The 22,437-nt window shown below is 39.2% G+C and overlaps 1 protein-coding gene across 1 annotated transcript in view; it reads right to left on the bottom strand.

The window, feature by feature from the left end:
* Positions 1 to 15,720, bottom strand: part of LOC150077408 (fatty acyl-CoA reductase 1-like) — a 28,726-nt gene extending 13,006 nt beyond the window's left edge. Inside the window, exons 1-2 of the mRNA XM_090385891.1 lie at positions 15,599 to 15,720; positions 10,630 to 10,759 (exon numbers count right to left, since the gene is read on the bottom strand). Coding sequence (XP_090242017.1) covers positions 10,630 to 10,759; positions 15,599 to 15,720 — 252 coding nt within the window. The remainder of the gene's footprint in view (positions 1 to 10,629; positions 10,760 to 15,598) is intronic.
* Between the last annotated feature and the right edge of the window lie 6,717 nt (positions 15,721 to 22,437).

Below are 22,437 nucleotides of genomic sequence, written 5' to 3'. Positions count from 1 at the left end.
AAGAAGAGTGTGTGCTTATTTATCAAACCTCGTATTTCAGTACAGCCACTCCCCAACTTATGTAAGGGTTGCATTCTGTGGAACTCTACATAAGTCAGAATTTTACATAAGTCGGAATTTCCCTAAATCTTTATGCAGCACTCGCAAATTTTATTGAATCAAAAAAGAACCATTTGACGAACATGTAAATAGAATTACTTATTTAATTTTTTTACCTCATGAGCAGGAAAAATTACAAAAGTACAAAATTACAATAACTTCAGCAAGTTTTACTTTTCAAGCATCGTTGCCAGAATTAACTCTCCAGCTGATAAGCACGCCGCTGTAGAAGTTGAAGGGTGTGGAGATTTAGAAGGGGCTTTTTCCAACACATCACAAAATTTCTCTGCAGCTGCGGAATTGGCACTGACGACTTCACCACATACTTTAACATTGTGGAAACCAGCGCGATGCTTGATTCTATTAAACCACCCGTTGCTTGCCATGAACTTGGCTTGGGGTTTGCTGTACTTATCCTTGATATCTTCATAAATACTTCTTGCTTTTGCCTGAATGGCCCCTGGATTCAGGGGCACTTGCTTCTGAATCTGATTTTCCATCCATATTATTAATAGCTTTTCCATCTTTGATATAGCACCTGAACGCTGTTTTGTGATCACTGATGATCTTAAATGCGTTGATCCTTTAACATGTTCTTTTATACGTGCACTGTTCCTTAAAATAGTATTCACTGTTGAAGCAGTGAGACCTAATTCTGTGTAATAGATGATAAACTTTGTCCTGATTCATACTCCTTAATTAATCATCTCCATTTCTAAATCAATTTGGTTTCATTTCTTAGCACTGCCAGCACTTGCACTTTCCGTTGGGCCCTTTCCCTTCATTAGTGTAATAAGCAAATAGAAATGAAGAGAAAATTCTTATCAGTATTATTGCAAATGCAATAAGATCGAGTTTTCTACTCGTTTATAATAGATTGTGCTAACAGAAAAGCCCAATAACCCGGAAAGTTAAAATCGTTTTTATTGTTTTATGGTAGTGACCTCCAGAAACGTTCTTTATAAAAATATCAACAAAGGCATTCAAAATTAATTCTTATAACAGAACATATGATAACGATGAAAGTGTAGTGCAATTTCCTGGGAGCTGGGGTAATTGTGCAGGTAGATATGACATTTTCTGAGCAGTGCAGACGGTCTGCAAGAGTAGCTCATGGTGTCTTGTCAATGATATACAAGAATTTTTCTAGATTCTTGTATATCATTATCATGTATATTGATTATCCCCTTGTATAAGGCAATGGTCAGGCCACATTTTAAGAAGGATGTAGAGAAGGCTGTTGGAATGAGCACAGAGAAGGGCAACAAGATTAGTGAATGGAACAATGGGTTGCTCTCACAAAGAAAGGCTTAAGTTTTGCAAATTACAGCATCTGGAGACTAGACACATGCAAGGTGATCTGATTGGTGTATAAAGCCTTGAATGGTTTGAGCATGCTCAATGCTGATGGGATTCTTCCTCTTGCTCAGAATAATCACCTGAGAGTGCATAAATTCAAATTGAAGAAAGACAGTTGTAGGCTAGATGTTCGGAAGTTTGCCTTAAGCCAGCGGGTGGTTGATTGCTGTAACAGACATTTCCATCTGCCATTGTAGAAGTTGATAGCTTAAATAGATTCAAGGCAGAAGTAATCAAACATTTGGAATGAGTGGATGGGTGAAACGAGAAGGTTTTTTTTTTTTTTTTGGCCGATGCTGTATAAGCTTGCTTTCTTACGTCATGTGCCCTTGCTAATGTGGTAGATAATAAGCTACTCTATATAAGATAATAAGCTACTCTAATAAGATCTCTAATCAATTCACAAAGGAGGTTAGGCAAGGTAAGGCAGATTATGAGAAAGCTTTGGCAAAGAAAAAAAAAAAAATAGCAAAGACTTCTTTACTTATAGAAACTGTAGAAGGTTGGTTGGTTGGTTTTTAGGAGCATTAGCAACTAAGGCCATATTTCTCCGGGATATGTGGTGGTCATTCCTTGACCTTTCCGCATCCTCCGTATTCGGTGGTGACGGGCTCGAACCCCGGTCTAATCAAGAAACATGTGCTGCGCACTGCTGCTCCTTCCCACCTGGCTACGGAGGCGCCGTAACTATAGAAGGAAGGGGATGAATTAGATTGGTCCATTTCATATCGATACGTCCACGTCGATGATTCTCATCAAGTAGTTGACAACTGAATGAGTATTTTTCATCTATGTGCACACACATAAGGAATTCTCTAGGGAAGTGGAGTCCAGAAGCTTAATAAATTCTAACAGGGAGCTAAATGGTTTTGTAATAACTGAGAGCAAAGTAGAGGAGAAATTGCTGAAGTTAAACATAAGAAAGGGTACTAGGATAGTTATCTTAAAGGAGGCAGCAAATGAAGGAAACAAACCCTTAGCTATAAATATGAGAGCATCCTTGGATTCAGGGGAGGTTCGACTGGATATGAGCAAATGCCTCCCCCCAATTCACATAAGGGGATCAAAAGGTGACACGAGTAATTACACACCTGTTAGTTTGACTTCTGTTCCAGGGAAAATAATTGAGTCACTGGTTAAAGAAGCAGTGCAGGATCATCTAGACAAGGTTTCAGTTATACTTAAAACAAAACATGGGTTTGTTAAGGGGAAGTCTAGTGTGACAAATCTGATTGGATACTATGTGGTCACAAAGGAACTGGATGCAAAATATAATTTTGATATCATAAACTTGGATTTTAGGAAAGCTTTTGATACTGTTGAAAATGTAAGACTACCGTACAAATTGAAGCAGTATGGCATTAAGGGCAAGTTGCTGCTATGGACAAAGGGATGGTTGAATGGGAGAAGACAGAGTGGTAATCAATGCTCTGTCCTGCATCGACTAATCTTATTAGTGGAGTCTCCTAGGGTTTGGTGTTGGGCCCACTGTTTTCTGTATTTATCAATGATATTGATGAAGATGAAGGTATATCAAGATTAATGTCCACGTTTTTAGATGATATGAAGATTGGCAGGGTTGTTAGTGACAGTAATGACAGTACACTAGTGCAACAGGATCTAGAAAAGTTGAGCAGATGGGCTGAGAGGTGGAAACTGAAGTATAACATTGACAAATGCAAAGTACTGCATATAGTTAGCAGTAACCACAGAGTAATGTACCAACTGTGCAGTAGTACACTCAGGATAGAGGACAATGAAAAATACCCAGGAGTAATTGTGCAATAAGATATGAAGTTTTCTTAGCAGTGCAGACAAGCTTCAAGAATAGCTCATGGGATTCTGTCAGTGATATACAAGAATTTTGCTAGCGGGGATAAGAAGGTGATAATCCTCTTGTATAAGGCAATGGTTAGGCCACACCTCAAGTACGGCATACAGGTCTGCAGGCCTTATTTTAGGAAGGATGTGGAGCTGCTGGAATGAGTACAGAGAAGAGCAACGAGATTGGCGAGTAGAACGAAGGGATACTCTTACAAAGAAACTCTTAAGTTCTGCGATTTGCAGCATCTGGAGACTAGGCACCTGCAATGTGATCTGATTGAGGCATATAAGGCCTTGAATCGTTTGAGCAAGCTCAATACTGATGGGATTTTTCCTATTGCTCAGATTATGCACCTGAGGGGGCATAAATTCAAACTGAGGAAAGAGAGTTAAATATATGTGTGGAAATTTGCCTTTAGCTAGCACGTGGTTGATTGCTAGGACAAACTTTCATCTATCATTGTTGATTGCTAGAACAAACTTCCATCTGTTGGTCTTTTCTTACACGAGTCTCGCTAGTTCATCTGACATCCATTTGGGCTTAAACCTTGAAAAGTATTTCTTTGTTCGTATAAAAAGCCCAGTAGCTTGAAGGATAAATTCTTTGAATGCTTCCTACTGAGAATTGTCTGTTGGTAACATCATCAGTTGGTCCCATGTATAGAATTTAAAAAATGTCTGAGACCACTGCAGTCACTTTTATGAAAGCAAAAACCCTTCCCTTTACCCCTGATGGTAATTACATCTTTAAGTAAATTCCACATCAGTACACTGTGATCACTGCCACCTATTTTTTCCTTTATCTGTAAATTCTTAATGCATGAATAATCACTGCTGATGATCAGATCAAGAGTATGACCCCCTCTGGTTGTGACCACAAGTTAAGCCAACATCTGGGAAGTTAAAATCCCCTATTATAGAACATTCTGATTTACTCATCCACTATTTCTCTATATTGCTGTTCACTGTATTCATCAGTGTCATTAGTCCTATAACACGGTCGTACCCTCATTTTTGCTTTCCCAATGCTTATTTCACACCAAACTGACTTAACATTGCACTGTCCACCAATGTCAACTGGATGCACTGCCTTAGATTTTATGTGTTTCTTAACTAACAGCATAACCCTTCCTATCCTGTCCATCTTTTCAGTACACACTCTACTCCCCAAATTCCGATTCTACATTCATTATAACTGTGTGACACCACATCTGATATACCAACAATATCTGCCTTTGATGTCCTGACCAACACTTCAAATTCATCAAATTTATTTACTACACTCCTAGCATTGGTGTACATGCAAGTATAAGTGAACCTATTCTTAGTTACCCTAACGTAGCCCACGTATTTACTTGTTTCACAATTACTTCCAGCAGTTCTTGATATCTGAAGCAACTTCCTTTCCAGGCTGCTGATGCTCATTTTAATACAAGCACACAAGAATCACTTTCACCTTTACCTGTGGCTACTGTCAATGTATTACTCTATAAATCCCCCAAGCTATCAGTTTTCCAACTCACCTAACATTTCGATAGTCTCAGCAAATATTCTTGTACCCTTTCTATTTAAGTGTATTCCATCCCTGTAGAATCAATCTCTCCTGTTAGCAAGCACAGACCACGCTAAAAAAAATTCCTCCCCACGAGCCTTGCACGGTCTCTTCAGGGCCAAACTGATTGACAAGACTCTCATCATTTACTCCCTCTTATCGTGTCTGGGCAGAATTGCAGACACTTTGATATACCTTCATCAATATCATTGATAATATCAATACCTTCATCAATATCATTGATGTTATCAATACCTTCATCAATATCATTGATAAATATACAAAACAACAGTGGACCCAACACCGAACCCTGTGGGACTCCACTAATAACATTAGTCCACGAAGATCAGCACCCATTAATTACCCCCCTTTGTCTTCTCCCACTCAACCATCCTTTTATCCATTGTAGCAACTTACCGTTAATACCATTCTGCTCCAATTTGTACAATAGTCTTCCATGCGCAACAGTGTCAAAGCTTTCCTGAAATCCAAATATATGATATCAAAATTATTTTTTGCATCCAGAGCCCAAGGATGCTCTCATAATTATGGCTAAGGGTTTGCTTAGTTGCTTTGCCGCCTCCTTTAATATAACTGGATAGATCCGGTCCATCCCAGGTGCCTTTCTTATGTTTAATGAGGAGAAATTGTTGAAGTTAAACATAAGAAAGGCACCTGGGATGGACAGGATCTATCCAGTCATAATTTGATAACCTTCTGCCATTTTCAAACCTTAATAACTCCTCATGTGTGAATGTAGATGCAAAATACTCATTCAGTTTGTTTGCCATCTGAACAGGATCATCAACAGTGGAACCATCGATATCAAGTGAAACAATCAGATTCATCCCCTTCCTTTTAGAGTTTATATAAGTAAAGAAATTCTTGCTGTTTTTCTTAGCATCTTTTGCCAAAGATTTCTCATAATCTGCCTTCACCTGCCTAACCTCCTTTGTGACCTGATTACAGACTAGCTTATATCTGCCATAGGCTTCTGAGTCGCTTGATAATTTATATGCATCCCATGCATTTTTCTTCTCTGTCACGAGTCTCATTAGTTCATTTGATAACCATTTAGGCCTAAACCTTGGACAATATTTCTTAATAAGTATGAAACTTTTAGTAGCATCCATGATTAATTCCTTGAATGCTTCCCACTTAGAATTTACTGTTGGTAACATTGTCAGTTGATCCCACTGTACAGAATTCAAAAACTGTCTGAGACCACTGTACTCACCTTTACGGAAGCAAAAGTCTTTTCCTTTTCCCCTGATGGTAATTATATCTTTAAGTAAATCCCACATCAGTACACTGTGATCACTGCCACCTAGTGGTTCGTTTATCTGCAAATTCTTAATACACGAATGATCACTGCTGATAACCAGATCAAGAGTAATACTCTCTCTGGTTGCCTCTCGAACATGCTGCTACAGAAAACAATCATCCAATAAATCCACAAAATTCTTACTAGTGTGTGAGTGACCAACCCACAGGTTCCAGTCAATATCTGGGAAGTTAAAATCCCCCATTATACGACATTCTGATTTACTAGCCCACTCTATTTCTCTGTTCATTGTACTCATTCAAGTCATTAGGCCTAAAACACACTCATACTCTTATTTTTGCTTTCGCAGTGCTTATGTCACACCAAACTGACTCAAAAGTGCACTGTTCATCTATATCAACTGGATACACTTCTTTTGATTTTATGTTTTTCTTAATTAACAGCATAACACCTCCTCCCTTCCTATCCTGTCTATACACATTGCACTCCCCAAATTCCAATTCTGCATTCCTTATATCTGTGTGACACCACGTCTCTGCTATCCCAACAGTATCCGCCTTTGATGTTTGCAGATGATACAAAGGTTGGCAGGGTTGTTAATGATAGTAATGGCAGTGTGCTACTGCAACAGGATCTAGATAATTTGGGCAGATTAGCATTAATAGAAGCATATAATGCAAGAAAGCAAGCTTATGCAGCATCAACCAGAAAAAAAAAAAAACTTCCACTTTACCCCTCTGTTCGTTCGAAATACCTGTCCAGCTGAGCCTTAAATTTATTTAGGCTATCAACTTCCACAATAAGGGATGGAAGTCTGTTCCACCAACCAACTACCCACTGGCTAAAGGCAAATTTCCAGACATCTATCCTACATCTGTCTTCAATTTGAATTTATGCCCTCTCAGGTGATTGTTCTGAGCAAGAGGCAGAATCCCATCAGCATTGAGCATGCTCAAACCATTCAAGGCTTTATACACCTATATCGTATCACCTCGTCAGTGCCTAGTCTCCAAACACTGTAATTTGCAAAACTTAAGCCTTTCTTCGTAAGAGCAACCCGTTGTTCCATTCACTAACCTTGTTGCCTTTCTTTGTACTCGTTCCAGCAGCTCTACATCCTTCTTGAAATGAGGCCTCCAGACCTGTATACAGTACTCAAGGTGTGGCCTGACCATTGCCTTATACAAGGGAGTAATCACCTCCTTATCCCTGCTAGAAAGGTTCCTGTATATCAATGATAAGACATCATGAGCTACTCTTGCAGCCCATCTGCACTGCTCAGAGAACTTCATATCTGCCTGCATAATTACCTCCAGGTCCTTTTCATTCTCTACCACTATCAGTGTAGTACCACAGAGTTGATAAGTTGCTCTGGGGTTGCTGTTTCCCATATGTAGTACTCTACATTTGTCAATGTTAAACTTCATTTTGCACCTTTCAGCCCATCTGCTCAACCTTTCCAGATCCTGTTGCAGCAGCATAGCGTCAGTAACAACCCTGCCAAATTTTGTATTGTCTGCAAATTTGGACATTAAGCTTGATATACCATCAGCAATATTATTTATAAATACAGAAAACAATTATGGACCCAACACTGAACCCTGAGGGACTCCACTAATAACATTAGTCCATGATGAGCAGTGTCCATTGATTACCACTCTCTGTGTTCTCCCCCTCAACTACCCCTTTATCTATAGCAGCAATTTGCCTCCAATGTCACACTGCTCCAATTTGTGCAGCAGTCTTCCATGTGCAAAGAAGTGGGCTAAGAAGTGGCAACTGAAGTTTAACCTTGACAAATGCAAAGTACTGCATATGGGTAGAAGTAATCCCAGAGAAACGTACCAACTGTGTGGTACTACACTTAAGGTGGTAAAAAATGAAAAAGACCTGGGAGTAATTGTGCAGTCAGATATGAAGTTTTCTGAGCAATGCAGACAGGCTGCCAGGGCATGTCATGGGGTTTTGTCAATGATATATAAGAATTTTGCTAGCAGGGAAAAGGAGGTGATTGTCCCTCTGTATAAGGCAATGGTCAGGCCACGCCTTGAGTACTGTGTACAGGTCTGGATGCCTCATTTTAGGAAGGATGTAGATTTGCTTGAGCGTGTACAGAGAAGGGCAACAAGATTGGTGAGGGGAATGAAGGGATCCTCTTACCAAGAGAGGCTTAAGTTCTACAAATTACAGTGGCTGGAGACTAGGCACCTGTGTGGTGATCTGATTGAGGTGTATAAGACCTTGAATGGGTTGAGCCCGCTGAATTCTGATGGGATCCTTCCACTTGTTCAGATTACAAACCTAAGGGGGCATAAATTCAAATTAAGAAAAGACAGATGTAGAATAGATGTGCAGAAATTTGCCTTTAGCCAGCGGGTGGTTAATTGCTGGAACAGACTTCCATCTGTCGTTTTGGAAGTTGATAGGTTAAATAAATTTAAGGAGGAACTGGACAGGCATTTGGAGAGAATGGTGTGATATTTTTGGCTGATGCTGCATAAGCTCATGCACTTGCTTTCTTGCATCACATGCCACTACTACTACTACTATTACTTTCCAATTTAAACCTAACTCCCTACTTTTTTCAACATTGATTTGTGCTTGTTAGTAAGTCTGCAGATCTTCTACACTTAATGTCATTATTGTTTTATGCAAAGTACTGCATATGGATAGCAGTAACCCAAGAGTACCAATTCTGTGGCACTCAGGGTCTTTTTCATTCTACACTCAAGGAGGTGGAGAATGAGAAGGACCTGGAGGTAATTTTGCAATTAGATATGAAGTTCTCTGAGCAGTGCCAGAGCAGGTCATGGAGTTTTGTCAATGATATATAAGAATTTTGCTAAGAGAAAAAAGGAGGTGATTTGTTGAATTTTGCTAAGAGAAAAAAGGAGGATCCCTTTGTTGAAGGGCAACAAGGTTGGTGAGAACAACAAAGGGGTGCTTTTACCAAGAGAGCATTAAGTGCTGCAAGTTGCAACATCTGGAGACAAGGCACCAGTGAGGTGATCTGATTGAGGTGTATAAGGCCTTTAATGATTTGAAATATTGCATCAGGCTCAATGCTGATGCAATATTTCCACTTGCTCAGATTAAGAACCTGAGGGGGCATAGATTCAAATTGAGGAAAGACAGTTGTAGAATAGATGTGTGGAAGTTACCCTTTAACCAGTGGGTAGTTGATTGCTGGAACAGAGTTCCATCTGTTGTTGTGGAAGTTGATATCTTAAACAAATTTAAGGTTGAACTAGACAAACATTTTGAGTGACCAGATGGGTGAAATGGGAAGGTTTTTTTTTTTTTTTTTTTGGGTGATGCTGTATAAGCTTGCTTTCTTTCGTGAGATGCCTCAACTAATGCTAATGTTAATTGTCAATGTGTATAAAAAATATCACCTTTTGTGCCCTTAAAAGGTGATCTGCTCTACAACATCATCAACTTTTGTCCCTGGCAGTCATACCCTGGTCCTATTCCACCTCTCCTTTTTGCGCAATATATTTCCCATTTCCCTGACAGTTGAGTTACCGACAATAACTATCTTCTTTGGGAGCTGCATATTCTGCCCTGAAGATTGTCGCTATGTTGCCTGATGCACAAGTGTGAGCTCTAGTTTTGTGTTAAGCAGCTGATAGCTTTATGGGCTCTCCATTTTAATTCCTATGAAGGCATCTACCTGACATCTGAAATTCTCATAGACCATTAGAATGCTGAGTTGCTGCCTAATTTATTGGTACTCTCTGCACCTAGTATGCACAGAAAGACATCCTCCTTGTCTGTGTGTGTGTGCTAGGTGCAGAACAGGGCACGATCCTTGCTAGATCATGTCCTGTTTCAGAAAGACCTACAGAAATTTCGCATTTTGCACCTTTTTTAGACTGTGATGCGGTGGAGAATTTCCCCCCTTCAGTTCTCCCCCGAGTCACAGCACTCCAGCTACTTTGTGCTCTAGTCTGGGGCATGATTTCTGTTTAAATACAATTTAATTAACAACGAAATTTAATAAGATTTATAAATTTAATTGATTAGTTGACAATATTATACTAAGCTAACAGATTCCTAATAACAGAGCTACGTATTACGCTATCTAGTTTTACATTATACCTTATGCTTTCAAGTTCAAAGGGCAATATTTTACAAAAAAATAAATAAATTCTATTAATTTTCCCACAATTCCCTTTATACTCTATACTGTATGGCTAGTGACAACCAGATGGGTTTCTAAACTTACTGCAACTATATTACTGCAGCAGATTGACATGCATCAGAATGCTCAAAGGTTTACAATAAACTGTACATTTTTTGTGGTAGTATATGAACTCAATCTGTCAATATTTCTACATGCATGTTACTCCCAATACCACTCTGTATGAAAATTATATAATCTGTTAATATCCTCATATGAAAAATCAAACTTCACATTACAGTTTCTATGAAATTATGAAAATACAGTTAAATAAATCAATAGCTGCAAAATAATTCCTAAGAATTGTTTTGTAGTTATCAGTTTTACCTGTTTGTCTTGCTCTGACATCTTATCAAGCAGCAAAAAGAAATTTCCATTTTTGAATTTCCACTGATGTGTAGTGAAGTATTCTAAGCACTGTGTGGCTTTGTGTATCTTCTGGTAAAGGTTCATCATTCTGAAACAAAAATGTACAAATATTTTCCTCAAACATTTTTTTTTTTTTTTTGTAGTTGTTGGCGCATCAGCTTCTGTGGCCATAGTGCACCTCCCAAGGTTTTTGCAGTACTTTGATCCAAGCCCGAGGCGGGATTCGAACCCGCGACCTTTGGGTTGCCAGGCAGGCACTTTACCCACCTGGTTAGCCCGGTCGGCTCCTCAAACATAATTAGAAACATAAATTATATCCACAATTCCCTTTCATTGCCCTTCTATGTTAATAAAAAAATTACAATATTAAACATCTATACATATCTTTGTATTTCTTAACTAAATGAAAAGTTTTATTACGATCTCCAGGTCATTTGTATGATATTTACACATTACACTGGTCAACAAGTAAAATGTTACAAAAACAAAAATATCTACTCTTGACTAATTTCATGCTGCCGAACATGAAACTCACATTAAAATTTGTCGAGTGGCTCTTGTTTTCAAATTACAGTTGGGATTTCATATTAGCAAGTTATTCTATATTATCAACTATGGCTCTTGGCAAAACGCATGGCGACACTACAATTTCAGTACCACCATGGTCTTTATCATGTGATTGGCAACTGTCGCCTTGCTCTGCATCACGTGATAAGTTGTTGTCGCCTCAAATGCGTCTTTAACTCTGTTGCAGTAATCCTTGAATATGGCTAAGTACTGGGTGATGTTTCTCAATTAACGGTTGTTCTCTGTGAGATTCCTACTTTTTGCACAATATTTGTGTCATGTAAGGTTAATATACCCTATAATTATGTGAATAGCATTAGCATTAGTAGAGGCATTTGATGCAAGAAAGCGAGCTTATGCAGCATCAGCCAAAAAAAAAAAAAAAAAACCAACTTCCACTACACCCCTCTGTTTGTTTGAAATACCTGTCCAGCTGAGCCTTAAACTTATTTAGGCTATCAACTTCCATGACAAGGGATGGAAGTCTGTTCCACCAACCAACCACCCGCTGGCTAAAGGCAAATTTCCGCACGTCTATCCTACATCTGTCTTTCCTCAATTTGAATTTATGCCCTCTCAGGTGATTATTCTGAGCAAGATGAAGAATCCCATCAGCATTGAGCATGCTCAAACCATTCAAGGCTTTATACACCTCTATCAGATCACCTCGCTGGTGCCTAGACTCCAGACACTGTAATTTGCAAAACTTAAGCCTTTCTTCATAAGAGCACCCCTTTGTTCCATTCACTAATCATGTTGCCCTTCTCTGTACTCGTTCCAGCAGCTCTACATCCTTCTTGAAATGAGGCCTCCAGACCTGTATACAGTACTCTAGGTGTGGCCTGACCATTGCCTTATACAAGGGAATAATCACCTCCTTATCCCTGCTAGAAAAATTTCTATATATCATTGACAATACACCATGAGCTACTCTTGCAGCCCATCTGCACTGCTCAGAGAACTTCATATCTGCCTGCACAACCACCCCCAGGTCCCTTTCATTCTCTACCACTGTCAGTGTAGTACCACACAGTTGATACGTTGCTCTGGGGTTGCTGTTTTCCCATATGTAGTACTTTACATTTGTCAATGTTAAACTTCATTTTCCACCTCTCAGCCCATCTGCTCAACCTTTCCAGATCCTGTTGCATCAGCATAGTGTCAATAGTGTCCTTGACAACCCTGCCAACCTTCGTATCATCTGCAAACTTGGACATTAAGCTTGATATACCATCGTCAATATCATTTATAAATACAGAATACAATAATGGACCCAACACTGAACCCTGAGGGACTCCACTGATAACATTAGTCCATGATGAGCAGTGTCCATTGATTACCACTCTCTGTCGTCTCCCCTCCACCACCCCTTTATCCATAGCAGCAATTTGCCTCCAATGCCACACTGCTCCAATTTGTGCAGCAGTCTTCCATGTGCAACAGTATCAAAAGCCTTTCTAAGATCCAAGTATATAATATCAAAGTTATTCCCTGCATCCAGTTCTTTTGTGATTGCATCATAGTATCCAATCAAATTGGTCAGGCAAGACTTCCCCTTAACAAAACCATGCTGTGTCCGAGCTGTAACAAGTCTTGTCTAGATGATCCTGCAGTGCTTCTTTAACCAGTGCCTCCATTAATTTTCCTGGAATAGAAGTTAAACTCACAGGTCTATAATTACTTGTGTCAGCCTTTGATCTTCCTTTGTGAATTGGGGTCACATTTGCACATCTCCAGTCTGTGGGTACCTCCCCTGATTCCAAGGAAGCTCTCATAATTATGACTAAGGGTTTGCTTACTTCCTTTGCTGCCTCCTTTAATATAACTGAATAGATCCCATCCACCCCAGGTGCCTTTCTTTTCTTTATCTTCAACAATTTCTCCTCCACTTTACTCTCAGTTATTACAAGATTCTCTAGCTTACTGCCAGAGTTTGAATACACCCCTGGCATTCCCCTCGCTGAATAACTCCTCGTGTGTGAATGTCGATGCAAAATATTCATTTAGTTTGTTAGCTACCTGCGCAGGATCATCAACAGTTGACCCATTGATATCAAGTGGACCAATCTGATTCATCCCCTTCTAGAGTTTACATAAGTAAAGAACTCTGCTGTTTTTCTTTGCATCCCTTGCCAAAGATTTCTCGTAATCTGCCTTCGCCTGCCTAACCTCCTTTGTAACTTGGTTACAGATCAACTTGTATCTATCATAGGCTTCTGTGTCACATGTTAATTTGTATGTATCCCATGCATTTTTCTTCTCTGCCATATGTCTCATTAGTTCATCTGACATCCATTTACGCCTAAATCTTGAACAATATTTCTTAGTTGGTATGTAAAGCCTAATAGCTTCCAAGATAAGTTCTTTGAATGCTTCCCATTTTGAATTTGCTGTTGGTAACATCATCAGTTGGTCCCACTGTATAGAATTTAAATATTGTCTCAGTCCATTGTAGTCGCCTTTACGAAAGCAATAACCCTTCCCTTTACCCCTAATGGTAGTTACCTCTTTGAGTAAATCCCACTTCAGCACACTGTGATCGCTTCCACCTAGTGGTTCATTTATTTGCAAATTCTTAATGCATGAAGAATCACTACTGATAATCAAATCAAGAGTATTACTCCCTCTAGTTGCCTCCCGAACATGCTGATGTAGAAAACAATCATCCAGTAAATCCACAAAAGCCTTGCTAGTGTGTGAGTGAGCAGCCCCCAAATTCCAGTCAATATCTGGGAAATTAAAATCCTCCATTATAAGACTCTGATTTACTGGCGCACTCTATTTCCCTGTACAGTTTCTTATTATACTGAATGTCTTATTATGGGTGACTTCAATCTGCCCAACATTGATTGGAATAAGTGGGAGGGAAACTCACTTTGGAGAAATTTTTTCTAAATAAACTAGATGACTATTATTTGTTTGTTATTTGGTTTTTAGGAGCATTAGCAACTAAGGCCATATTGCTCCAGGAATATGCGGTGGTCATTCCCTTGACCTTTCTGCATCCTCCATATTTGGTGGTGATGGGCTTGAATCCCGGCCTCCGAATTCAAGCACCTAACAGAAACCTCCTTCCACTCAACCACAATTAAGAAAACAGCATCTGCTATATTGGAGTGACCCTTCCAAAAGTCCTTTAGAGTCACATCACTGGAAGAAGTGGCCTCGAAACATTTCCTGAACAGTGCCTTAGTTTAGAGTTTTTTAAAATTTGCAATCACCTGCTAGTCCATAGGCTGGAGGAGAGGCGTCGTATTAAGTGGCAAGAAGTGAACCTTGATAAAACTGAACTCATCTGGTAATTCTTCCATCAAATTAGGAGAGTGGGCTGGAACATTGTCCATAACCAAAAGAGCCTTCAATGGAAGATCCTTCTCCCTAAGGTAGTCACGGACAGTGGGGCCAAACAGTCACACAGTCGGAGAAAAGACTCCTGGTCACCCAAGCCTTGTGGTTGGAATGCCACAAAACTCCAAGTGGTTTTTCCTGATGTTTTAAGCTCTGGGCTTCTGCAAATGGTACACTAGCAGTGGTTTGACCTTGCAGTCACCCGAAGCATTGGCACAAAAGAGCGATGTAAGCCGGTCTTTCATTGGCTTATGGTCAAGCAAGGTGGTCTCCTCCTTCTTGATATATGTTCTGCGTGGTATATGTTCTCTTCCTGAAAAGGCCAGTTTTGTTGCAGTTAAACACCTACTGCGAAAGAAAGCCTCCATCCTCAATTATTTTCTTAAATTTCTCACAATGTTTCTCAGCAGCATCCCTATCTGCACTGGCAGCCTCACATGCTTCACAACACTGTGTAATCCAGTCCTTTTCCTAAATCCGGTAAACCACCTCTTGGTGCCAAAAAACTCCTTCACAGAACCAGGAGCCTTAGCACCAAGTTCCTCAAACAATTGTTTGGCCTTTTCACAAATAATTGCCTCACTGACACTGTCACCTGCCATTTGTTTTTCATTAATCCACACTAATAGAAGACTTTCCATCTTTTTCATGATATTACAACATGAACTGCTTAACCTAGAGATTCTCTTCACGACCTATGCTTTTTAAAATTGTAGTGAATGTTGCTTTAGTCATACCATATTCAGCACTTAGATCTTCTACACTTTTTCCACTTTCTCGCTTGGAAATTATTTCTTTCTTAATGTCTAAGTTAATTAGCTTTCTCACTCTATTTTGCCAGCTCATGGCTAAAATTATATAGCAGAATAATTTAAAAATATATTTTCACTACTAAAGGACAAATAAGCAGATAACTGAACTAAACTAAAAACTGAACCTTACAAACGATAACAAAGATGATAACTGATGCTCTAATCAAAACAGGAAGATTAGATAGTGTTCCTCCGCATACGTTGTAGCATCTGTGTTCATTGTAGCGTCGTTCACTGTAGCATACTTGACTGTATGTAATGTGTATTTTCTTACTTTCTTATCTACATCAAGATTGCACTTGCACAAGTTGATGTATGTCATGTCCGTTTATGCTCTTCATAGAGAGCAAGTTTTAGTTACTTCTCCTTGACCGTACAGCATGATTCAAGTACCAATGGATTCCTCTTCTTCCGCCCAACACAGATGAGCCATCATCTCCATCATCAAACAAACAGGTATTTCATGTTTTATACTTCTGCTAATGCTTCCATTATATTAGCTCTAACCCGTATACAGCTAGCAAACACTAGTGCCCTAAAGGCGTATGGTGACATCATGGTCAACCTTGAGAAGTCACAAAGCCCTGTGCTGCTGAACCCCCCAGGGTACATTAAACTCTCTTATTCTTTCAGCTTTAAAAACTCCCCTCTCAGCAGAAAATACAATGGTTGTATTATACTAATCCTCAGAAGTGCACATAAAGGTACTGTATAACCCGTCTTATTCCGACTCCCACAGGCAGACCATTGTCAAAAGAACATATAAAATACAAGCGGTTTTAATTCTTCGCAGAAAAGTAATTAGTCCGAAAAATTTCAACCTAAAGGCAAAGTATGGCAGAATCAGAAATTTCGACAAGCCCTCCCACGTGCTTCTGTTGTAAAGTAGATCAGGAAGCAGTAATCCAATGGATGTCATGTCGGCAATTTTACTGTGCGACTTGTACCAAATGCAATATAAAGCGGTTCAACAAGCAACGACATCAAAAGTACATTTTCCCATTCTGCAAAGAAAGTAAAGAGCAAATGACAACTGCAGCGGAATGTGTGGATACCCAGAATGACTCAGAGGTAGAAAATAAACAAACAAATGTCCAAACATCAAACTTTAGTCAGACTCACGCTGCAAGTCAAACTGACTCAGTAATGGATAACCTGCAGTGCAACATATGCCCAGAGATCTGCAGTCAACAACCAATCATCACGACACGTGAAAACCCTGTGGAATGCAGTAAAGAAAGCCAAGCAGAAAGTGCCTTCCTTAATGACGAGCAAAACATGTTCCTGAAAAACACTGATGGCATCTGTGCAGAACACATGAAATTTTTCTCCATGCAAACTGCAGAATTTCTGAAAAACAATGTGGAAATTCACATCAATCTCTGACAGTCTGCAGAATTTATCTGAAGAGAACTGGCAGCTTCGTGTACAGAACAATGACATGAAACAAGAAATATGTCTCCTAACCAATCAAGTGCGTAAACTAGCAACCTTATTTATGCCCAATTAAAACAGTATACCAAACAACGTCGCACTCAGTGTGGCTCAGGGAACCTCGGAAAACAAGCCACAAGAAGTAGAATTGATACATGATTCCAACATTCAAAGGAATCATATTCCCCAATTTATGTATAATGCAATGCCTTATATGCCTGTCACTCTTAGCCCAATGACAGCCGTAACACAACGAGATAAGAATCAGCTCAATAGCAGAGACGCAGGGCTGAATGACAGAAACCTGCATCTAACAACACCAGGGATAGCCACTCAAAGACCTCTCAGTTGGCCCTCTCCATAATGCCGACTCAAAATACTACCCAACCTAAAAGATTAAAGGAGACAATCCATACTGGAAAGGGTGCATCAAGATCCACATTTGCAGAAGTAGTCACCAGCCAAAAAGATGCTGAGAATAATCAAAAGATCCCACCAGCAGGGCTTATAGGCAGCTTCCCCTCCCTGGTATCTCTCACCGATCAACATGTTCACTCAAAAGAAACCCAGATGAGAAATTCAACATATCAGAAAATGGAACATGGAAGACAACAGGGCAATAGAGATGCCACAGAACTTTCCTCGAAGGGGACTCATTCTAATTCGTACATCACAGCAATTTAGACTCGTGGACAAATCTTTATATCTCGACTGGAACCGACTACTAAACCAGACAGCATTAAGGCCATGTTTGCAGAAGTACATGGGATGAATATTGAATTGAGACAGAGAAGAACCAGGTATCTAACCTATGCCTCTTTCTCTTACGAGGGTTTCAGGAAAGGTTTTACGAGGGTTCCAGGGGGGCTATAGCCCCCTGGAACCCTCGTTAAAACCTTTCCTAGATCAGAAGCCAAGGACCGCAATAAACCACCGACATCAATATCATACACAATAGCAATTAAAGCTACCAAGGTCTCAAAGCCAACAAAACGCATGAGAAATCAGATAATTCCAAGTATGGTCTAACAAAAGCCTTATTTAATGGGATTATCACGTCCCTATCTCTACTTGCAAAAGTTCGATAGATCATCGATAGGACACCATGGGCCTTCCTTGCAACCTGTTTACAATGCGCAGAGAGTTCCCCAAGGCGGAATCTTCTCCAGAGCATCATTTACTGCAGTTATTATTCCGTTTGTGCAGCAGAGAGAAGACATACTCTGCTATGCCGATGATATTAAGATTATATACACAGATTAACCCCGGCGAACATCTCTCAAACATCAATAAAAAGATCAGTGAAAAATTACACAACTTAGGATCCTGTCTCCATCAATTTGGCCTCCTCATTAACCCTGCCAAATCAGCCCAAATTTTCTCCGAAGTGCCAACCCACTGAAATCCAAGCTTCTCTAGACGGCATTCCCTTCCCAGTGGTCAAAATGCATACAGACTTGGGAGTCATCTTCGACTATAAACTGAGCTTCAACCCCCACATTGATAAGCTCATAGCAAAATTCTGTCAAATGCGCTGGACCACAAAACAACAACTGCTCCACGTTAGGGATCTGGATGTGACTCGTCGGTATGTATACACCTCAGTATACTCCGTCATATTACATGCCTCGGAAATTTGGGGGTCCGTGGCCCCTACCAACATCAAGCATGTGACTCCGCCGAATACTGGCTCCTTCATTGGATCATGCAAAAACATCGTCGTCCATCCCAGCAAAGGACAACTGCGATGGCGATGTCACTTAATTTTGCCCGACTTCCAGATCTTGTATTGGAAAAACGCCTTGTTCTCACTGTCAAAATGACAACCGGAATAGTCTTGGAGCCAAGCATCTAGGAACTGTGTGGCTGGAGGATCCCTCTACCCGGACTGAGGTCAGCTCCCATGCTCACTGCCCACTATAACAGACTAGCGCTCAGTGACCACTTTCTCCCCAGGGAGATGCTCCCCACAATCCATTCAATTTACGGCGCCCTCTGTAGGTTTGCGAAGGATCAGAGGTACCGAAGACAGATCCTTAAGACCTTGACCTTGGCCAGGCAAAGTGCACATTGATAAGGGCAGCATAATAATGCCTAATATATTGTAAATAATGTTCAAAGCATGATGTCTTTATGAATGTGTTGTAAATAAAGTCAAGAATAAGTTTATGAATATCTTTATTAATTCATTGTAAATACTGTTAAAAGAATAATATTCTGTAAATAATCTGTCACTGATTCTATTGTTGGCTCTGGGGGGGGGGGATGAGCCCGAGCTTTGATGTGGGCCCCGTCCCCCCAAGGCTATTGTCCACCAGCTATTGTAAAACCCCTGGCATTACTGCTGTGAAGAGTCTATTGTATATACCATGTTTGATAGTATGAATCAGAGCTGTAATACTCAATATGTTCTACGTTGATAATAATATTAGTAAATTAATAAGAGGAGTATACCTCAATATAGTACGTGGAACACTTCCGTATGATACCCTCCAGAAATTAAAACGGGAAAAAACGAAAAAATCGACAACTTACCGGTACATTAAAGTAAAATATAAATATAATTAAAGTAAAATATAAATAATTAAATAATCAATTTAACACAATTCAAAATCAATTCAAAACAATTAAAATTCAAATTAACGCAATTAAAAGAATCTAACGAAAATATTCAAAACGATTTTCCTTCCTGAAGCTGACAATGCTTTTCGACCGACTGTCGTGATCACAGGAATGAAAATTACCGAATCAGGCTAAACCTGCATCTTAAATAGTAATTATATGTCTTCGTGCATGCGCGTAAAGGTCCACGCATCGGAGATCAAATATGGCCGCCGAACATTAACAGAATTCTCGTGTAATTTAATTTCAACGGTTTCTGCAATTAATAGTCGCGTATAATTACATTGAACGTTAAGTATTTTGGCCTCGTTAAATAAAAAAGTATGTTTTTCGTTAATGGCATGAAAGGCTAATTCTGACGCTGCTGAACGAGAAGCACGAACTGAGGCTTCGTGTTGATTTACACGAATATTAAGAGAAAACCGCGTCGAACCCTGGTAAGACGAGTCGCAATCACCGCAAGAAATGTTGTATACTAGATCATTAATTTGTGTTGCGAACGCGGAAAGAACCGAGCGATTGTTCAGTATAGTGTGTAACTTCCGTATAGGCCTAGCTATAATTTTAAATTCGGTATCTTTAAAGAATCTGTTAAGTTGTTTGTGCCACTGTTCAACATATGGGACAGAAATAAAGTATTTTTTGATATTACTATTGTTGGTGTAGTATTTTTTATCCTATCCTTAGCTTGTACCCTAATTCGATTTATTGTGTTAATGGGATAACCCCTGTTCAAGAATCTGCTAGTTAATATTTGTATTTCTGAGTCCAAAGCAGAATCCGTCGTTGAATATTTATAAGCATTTAGAAATTGATTAAAGATAATCGATCTTTTGTAGGTGAACGGGTGGTAGCTATTATAATGAAGAAGCATACCGGTGTTTGTGGGTTTTCGATAGATGCTAAATTGTATTTTGTTCGAGTCCCGGGTAAGCGTGAAATTTAGAAAGTTTAATGACTTAGTATCCGTATCTTCCCTTTCCAATGTAAATTTGAGTCTAGAATGAATGTTATTAAACGAATGTAAAATGTCTTGGATAGTACTACTATCAGTAATAACTAGAACATCATCTAAATACCTCCCATAGTATGTGATACGGGGACAAAAAGGTGTCAAATGTATCTGTTCAATCGTTGAGAGATAGATCTCTGACATTAAGCCACTCAGGCTCAAACCCATTGGTAATCCAAAAATTTGTTTGTACACCTTGTCTCGAAAGGTGATGTAGTTAGCCTCAGCTAATAGTTTAATTAAGTGAAAAATTTCCTTAATGGGCAGCTTCGTATAATTAATCGGTGTCGAGTTTTTATTTAACATATCCCAAATAATATCTAATGTGTATTCAACGTTTACATTCGTATATAATGAGGTAACATCTAATGAGAATAAATTGTCATTGTCGCCGAGTCTACAGGCTTTAAGATTATTAAATAATGTATCGTAATTCTTAATCCCAAATTGTATAACTTGTCTAAAAGGTTTTATAATATTATATACATGTGTGGCTAAGGCTGAAAATGCCGAGTTCCTGTAGGAAACAATAGGTCGAATCGGAAATCCAGGCTTGTGTAATTTTACCTGACCAAAAAGTGCAGGAATATTGTATGTTCTGGCCTTCAATTCCTTCAACTGAACCATAGTAATGTAGTCGTTTTTACGATATGTGGTTAACGTTTTATTGTATTGATTTACCAAATTGGTAAACAGTGCCGGGTCCACTTCACGATAAGTGGAGGTATCAGGCACAACTGAATCTAACTTATTAATATAATCATGTTTATCTAGTATTACCACTGTATCTCCTTTATCTGCCCTCTGTATAATAATGTCCTTATTTTCTCGAAGTTCTCGTAAAGCTGAACTGTCATGTGTATTCAATTTAGGAAGTCGCGTTTCTTTTATGTTATTTACTACTTGGTTAACTTGTTGAATAAATACATCTTTTTGTGGAACACTACGAAGTCCAAATTCAATATCAATTACGCATTGTTTTTTTGGCAGCTTTCGAGGTGGTAAATTATAATTTAATCCTTTGGATAAAAGTGAAATCTGGTCCTGCGATAGTGTACACGAGGAAAGATTTGTAACCTGTTGATATGTTGGTTCGTTGGATACTGGGTGAGGGGGTGTTCGTGAACTAGCCGACATATTCTGTGGTAGTGCGTTATGTGTCTGTGGGGGGGTTTTCACCCAACTCGTGTGAACTTGGTCGCAAGCTCGCGACAATGTGTTAGAATTCGCATGAACGTGTCTTGAACTATTCGATAATGTTTGCAACTTATTAACGTGTCTGTTTTTTATTTCTGAGGCTTGTGCTTCCCGTCGCAAATCTATGGAGGTCTTCAATACAGACCAATCGTTCGGATGTAGATAATTTTTTAATTTATCGCGAAGCTTCCTAACCTGGGAAAGGTATTTTTGTTTATCCGAATATCGAGATTTTAAGGCAAGCTTAACAATATTACGTGATGTCGCCAGTGATAGTTGTTTTATGCCTGAAATTTTTTGATTTAAATTCACCCTGGCAAACTTCGGAACGATGTTGTTTTGAAGGCAATTTTTTAGGAAAGAAATATGGTAACTTTGGGCCGAGTACCTTAGTGTAGATTTAATGTAATTTTGTACCAAGCGATTCAAAAAATCTCCCATAATTGTGTGTATCGATTGTATACTACTGGAGAGACAGGAAGTGAATGAAATAGTCAATAAGGGTTTGAAAATTAATTAGATAGAATGAATCAGAGCTGTAATACTCAATATGTTCTACGTTGATAATAATATTAGTAAATTAATAAGAGGAGTATACCTCAATATAGTACGTGGAACACTTCCGTATGATACCCTCCAGAACTTAAAATAAGTTCTGGAGGGTATCATACGGAAGTATAATACCCTCCAGAAAATATGATACCCTCCAGATAAAGGAGATACAGTGGTAATACTAGATAAACATGATTATATTAATAAGTTAGATTCAGTTGT

This window comes from Mastigoproctus giganteus, chromosome 12 (genome assembly GCF_048544385.1).
Source record: "Mastigoproctus giganteus isolate SK-2022 chromosome 12, ASM4854438v1, whole genome shotgun sequence".
Classification (NCBI taxonomy): Eukaryota; Metazoa; Arthropoda; class Arachnida; order Uropygi; family Thelyphonidae; genus Mastigoproctus; species Mastigoproctus giganteus.
The sequence above is the reverse complement of the archived record's forward strand: the minus strand, read 5'-3'. Positions and strand labels throughout refer to the sequence as shown.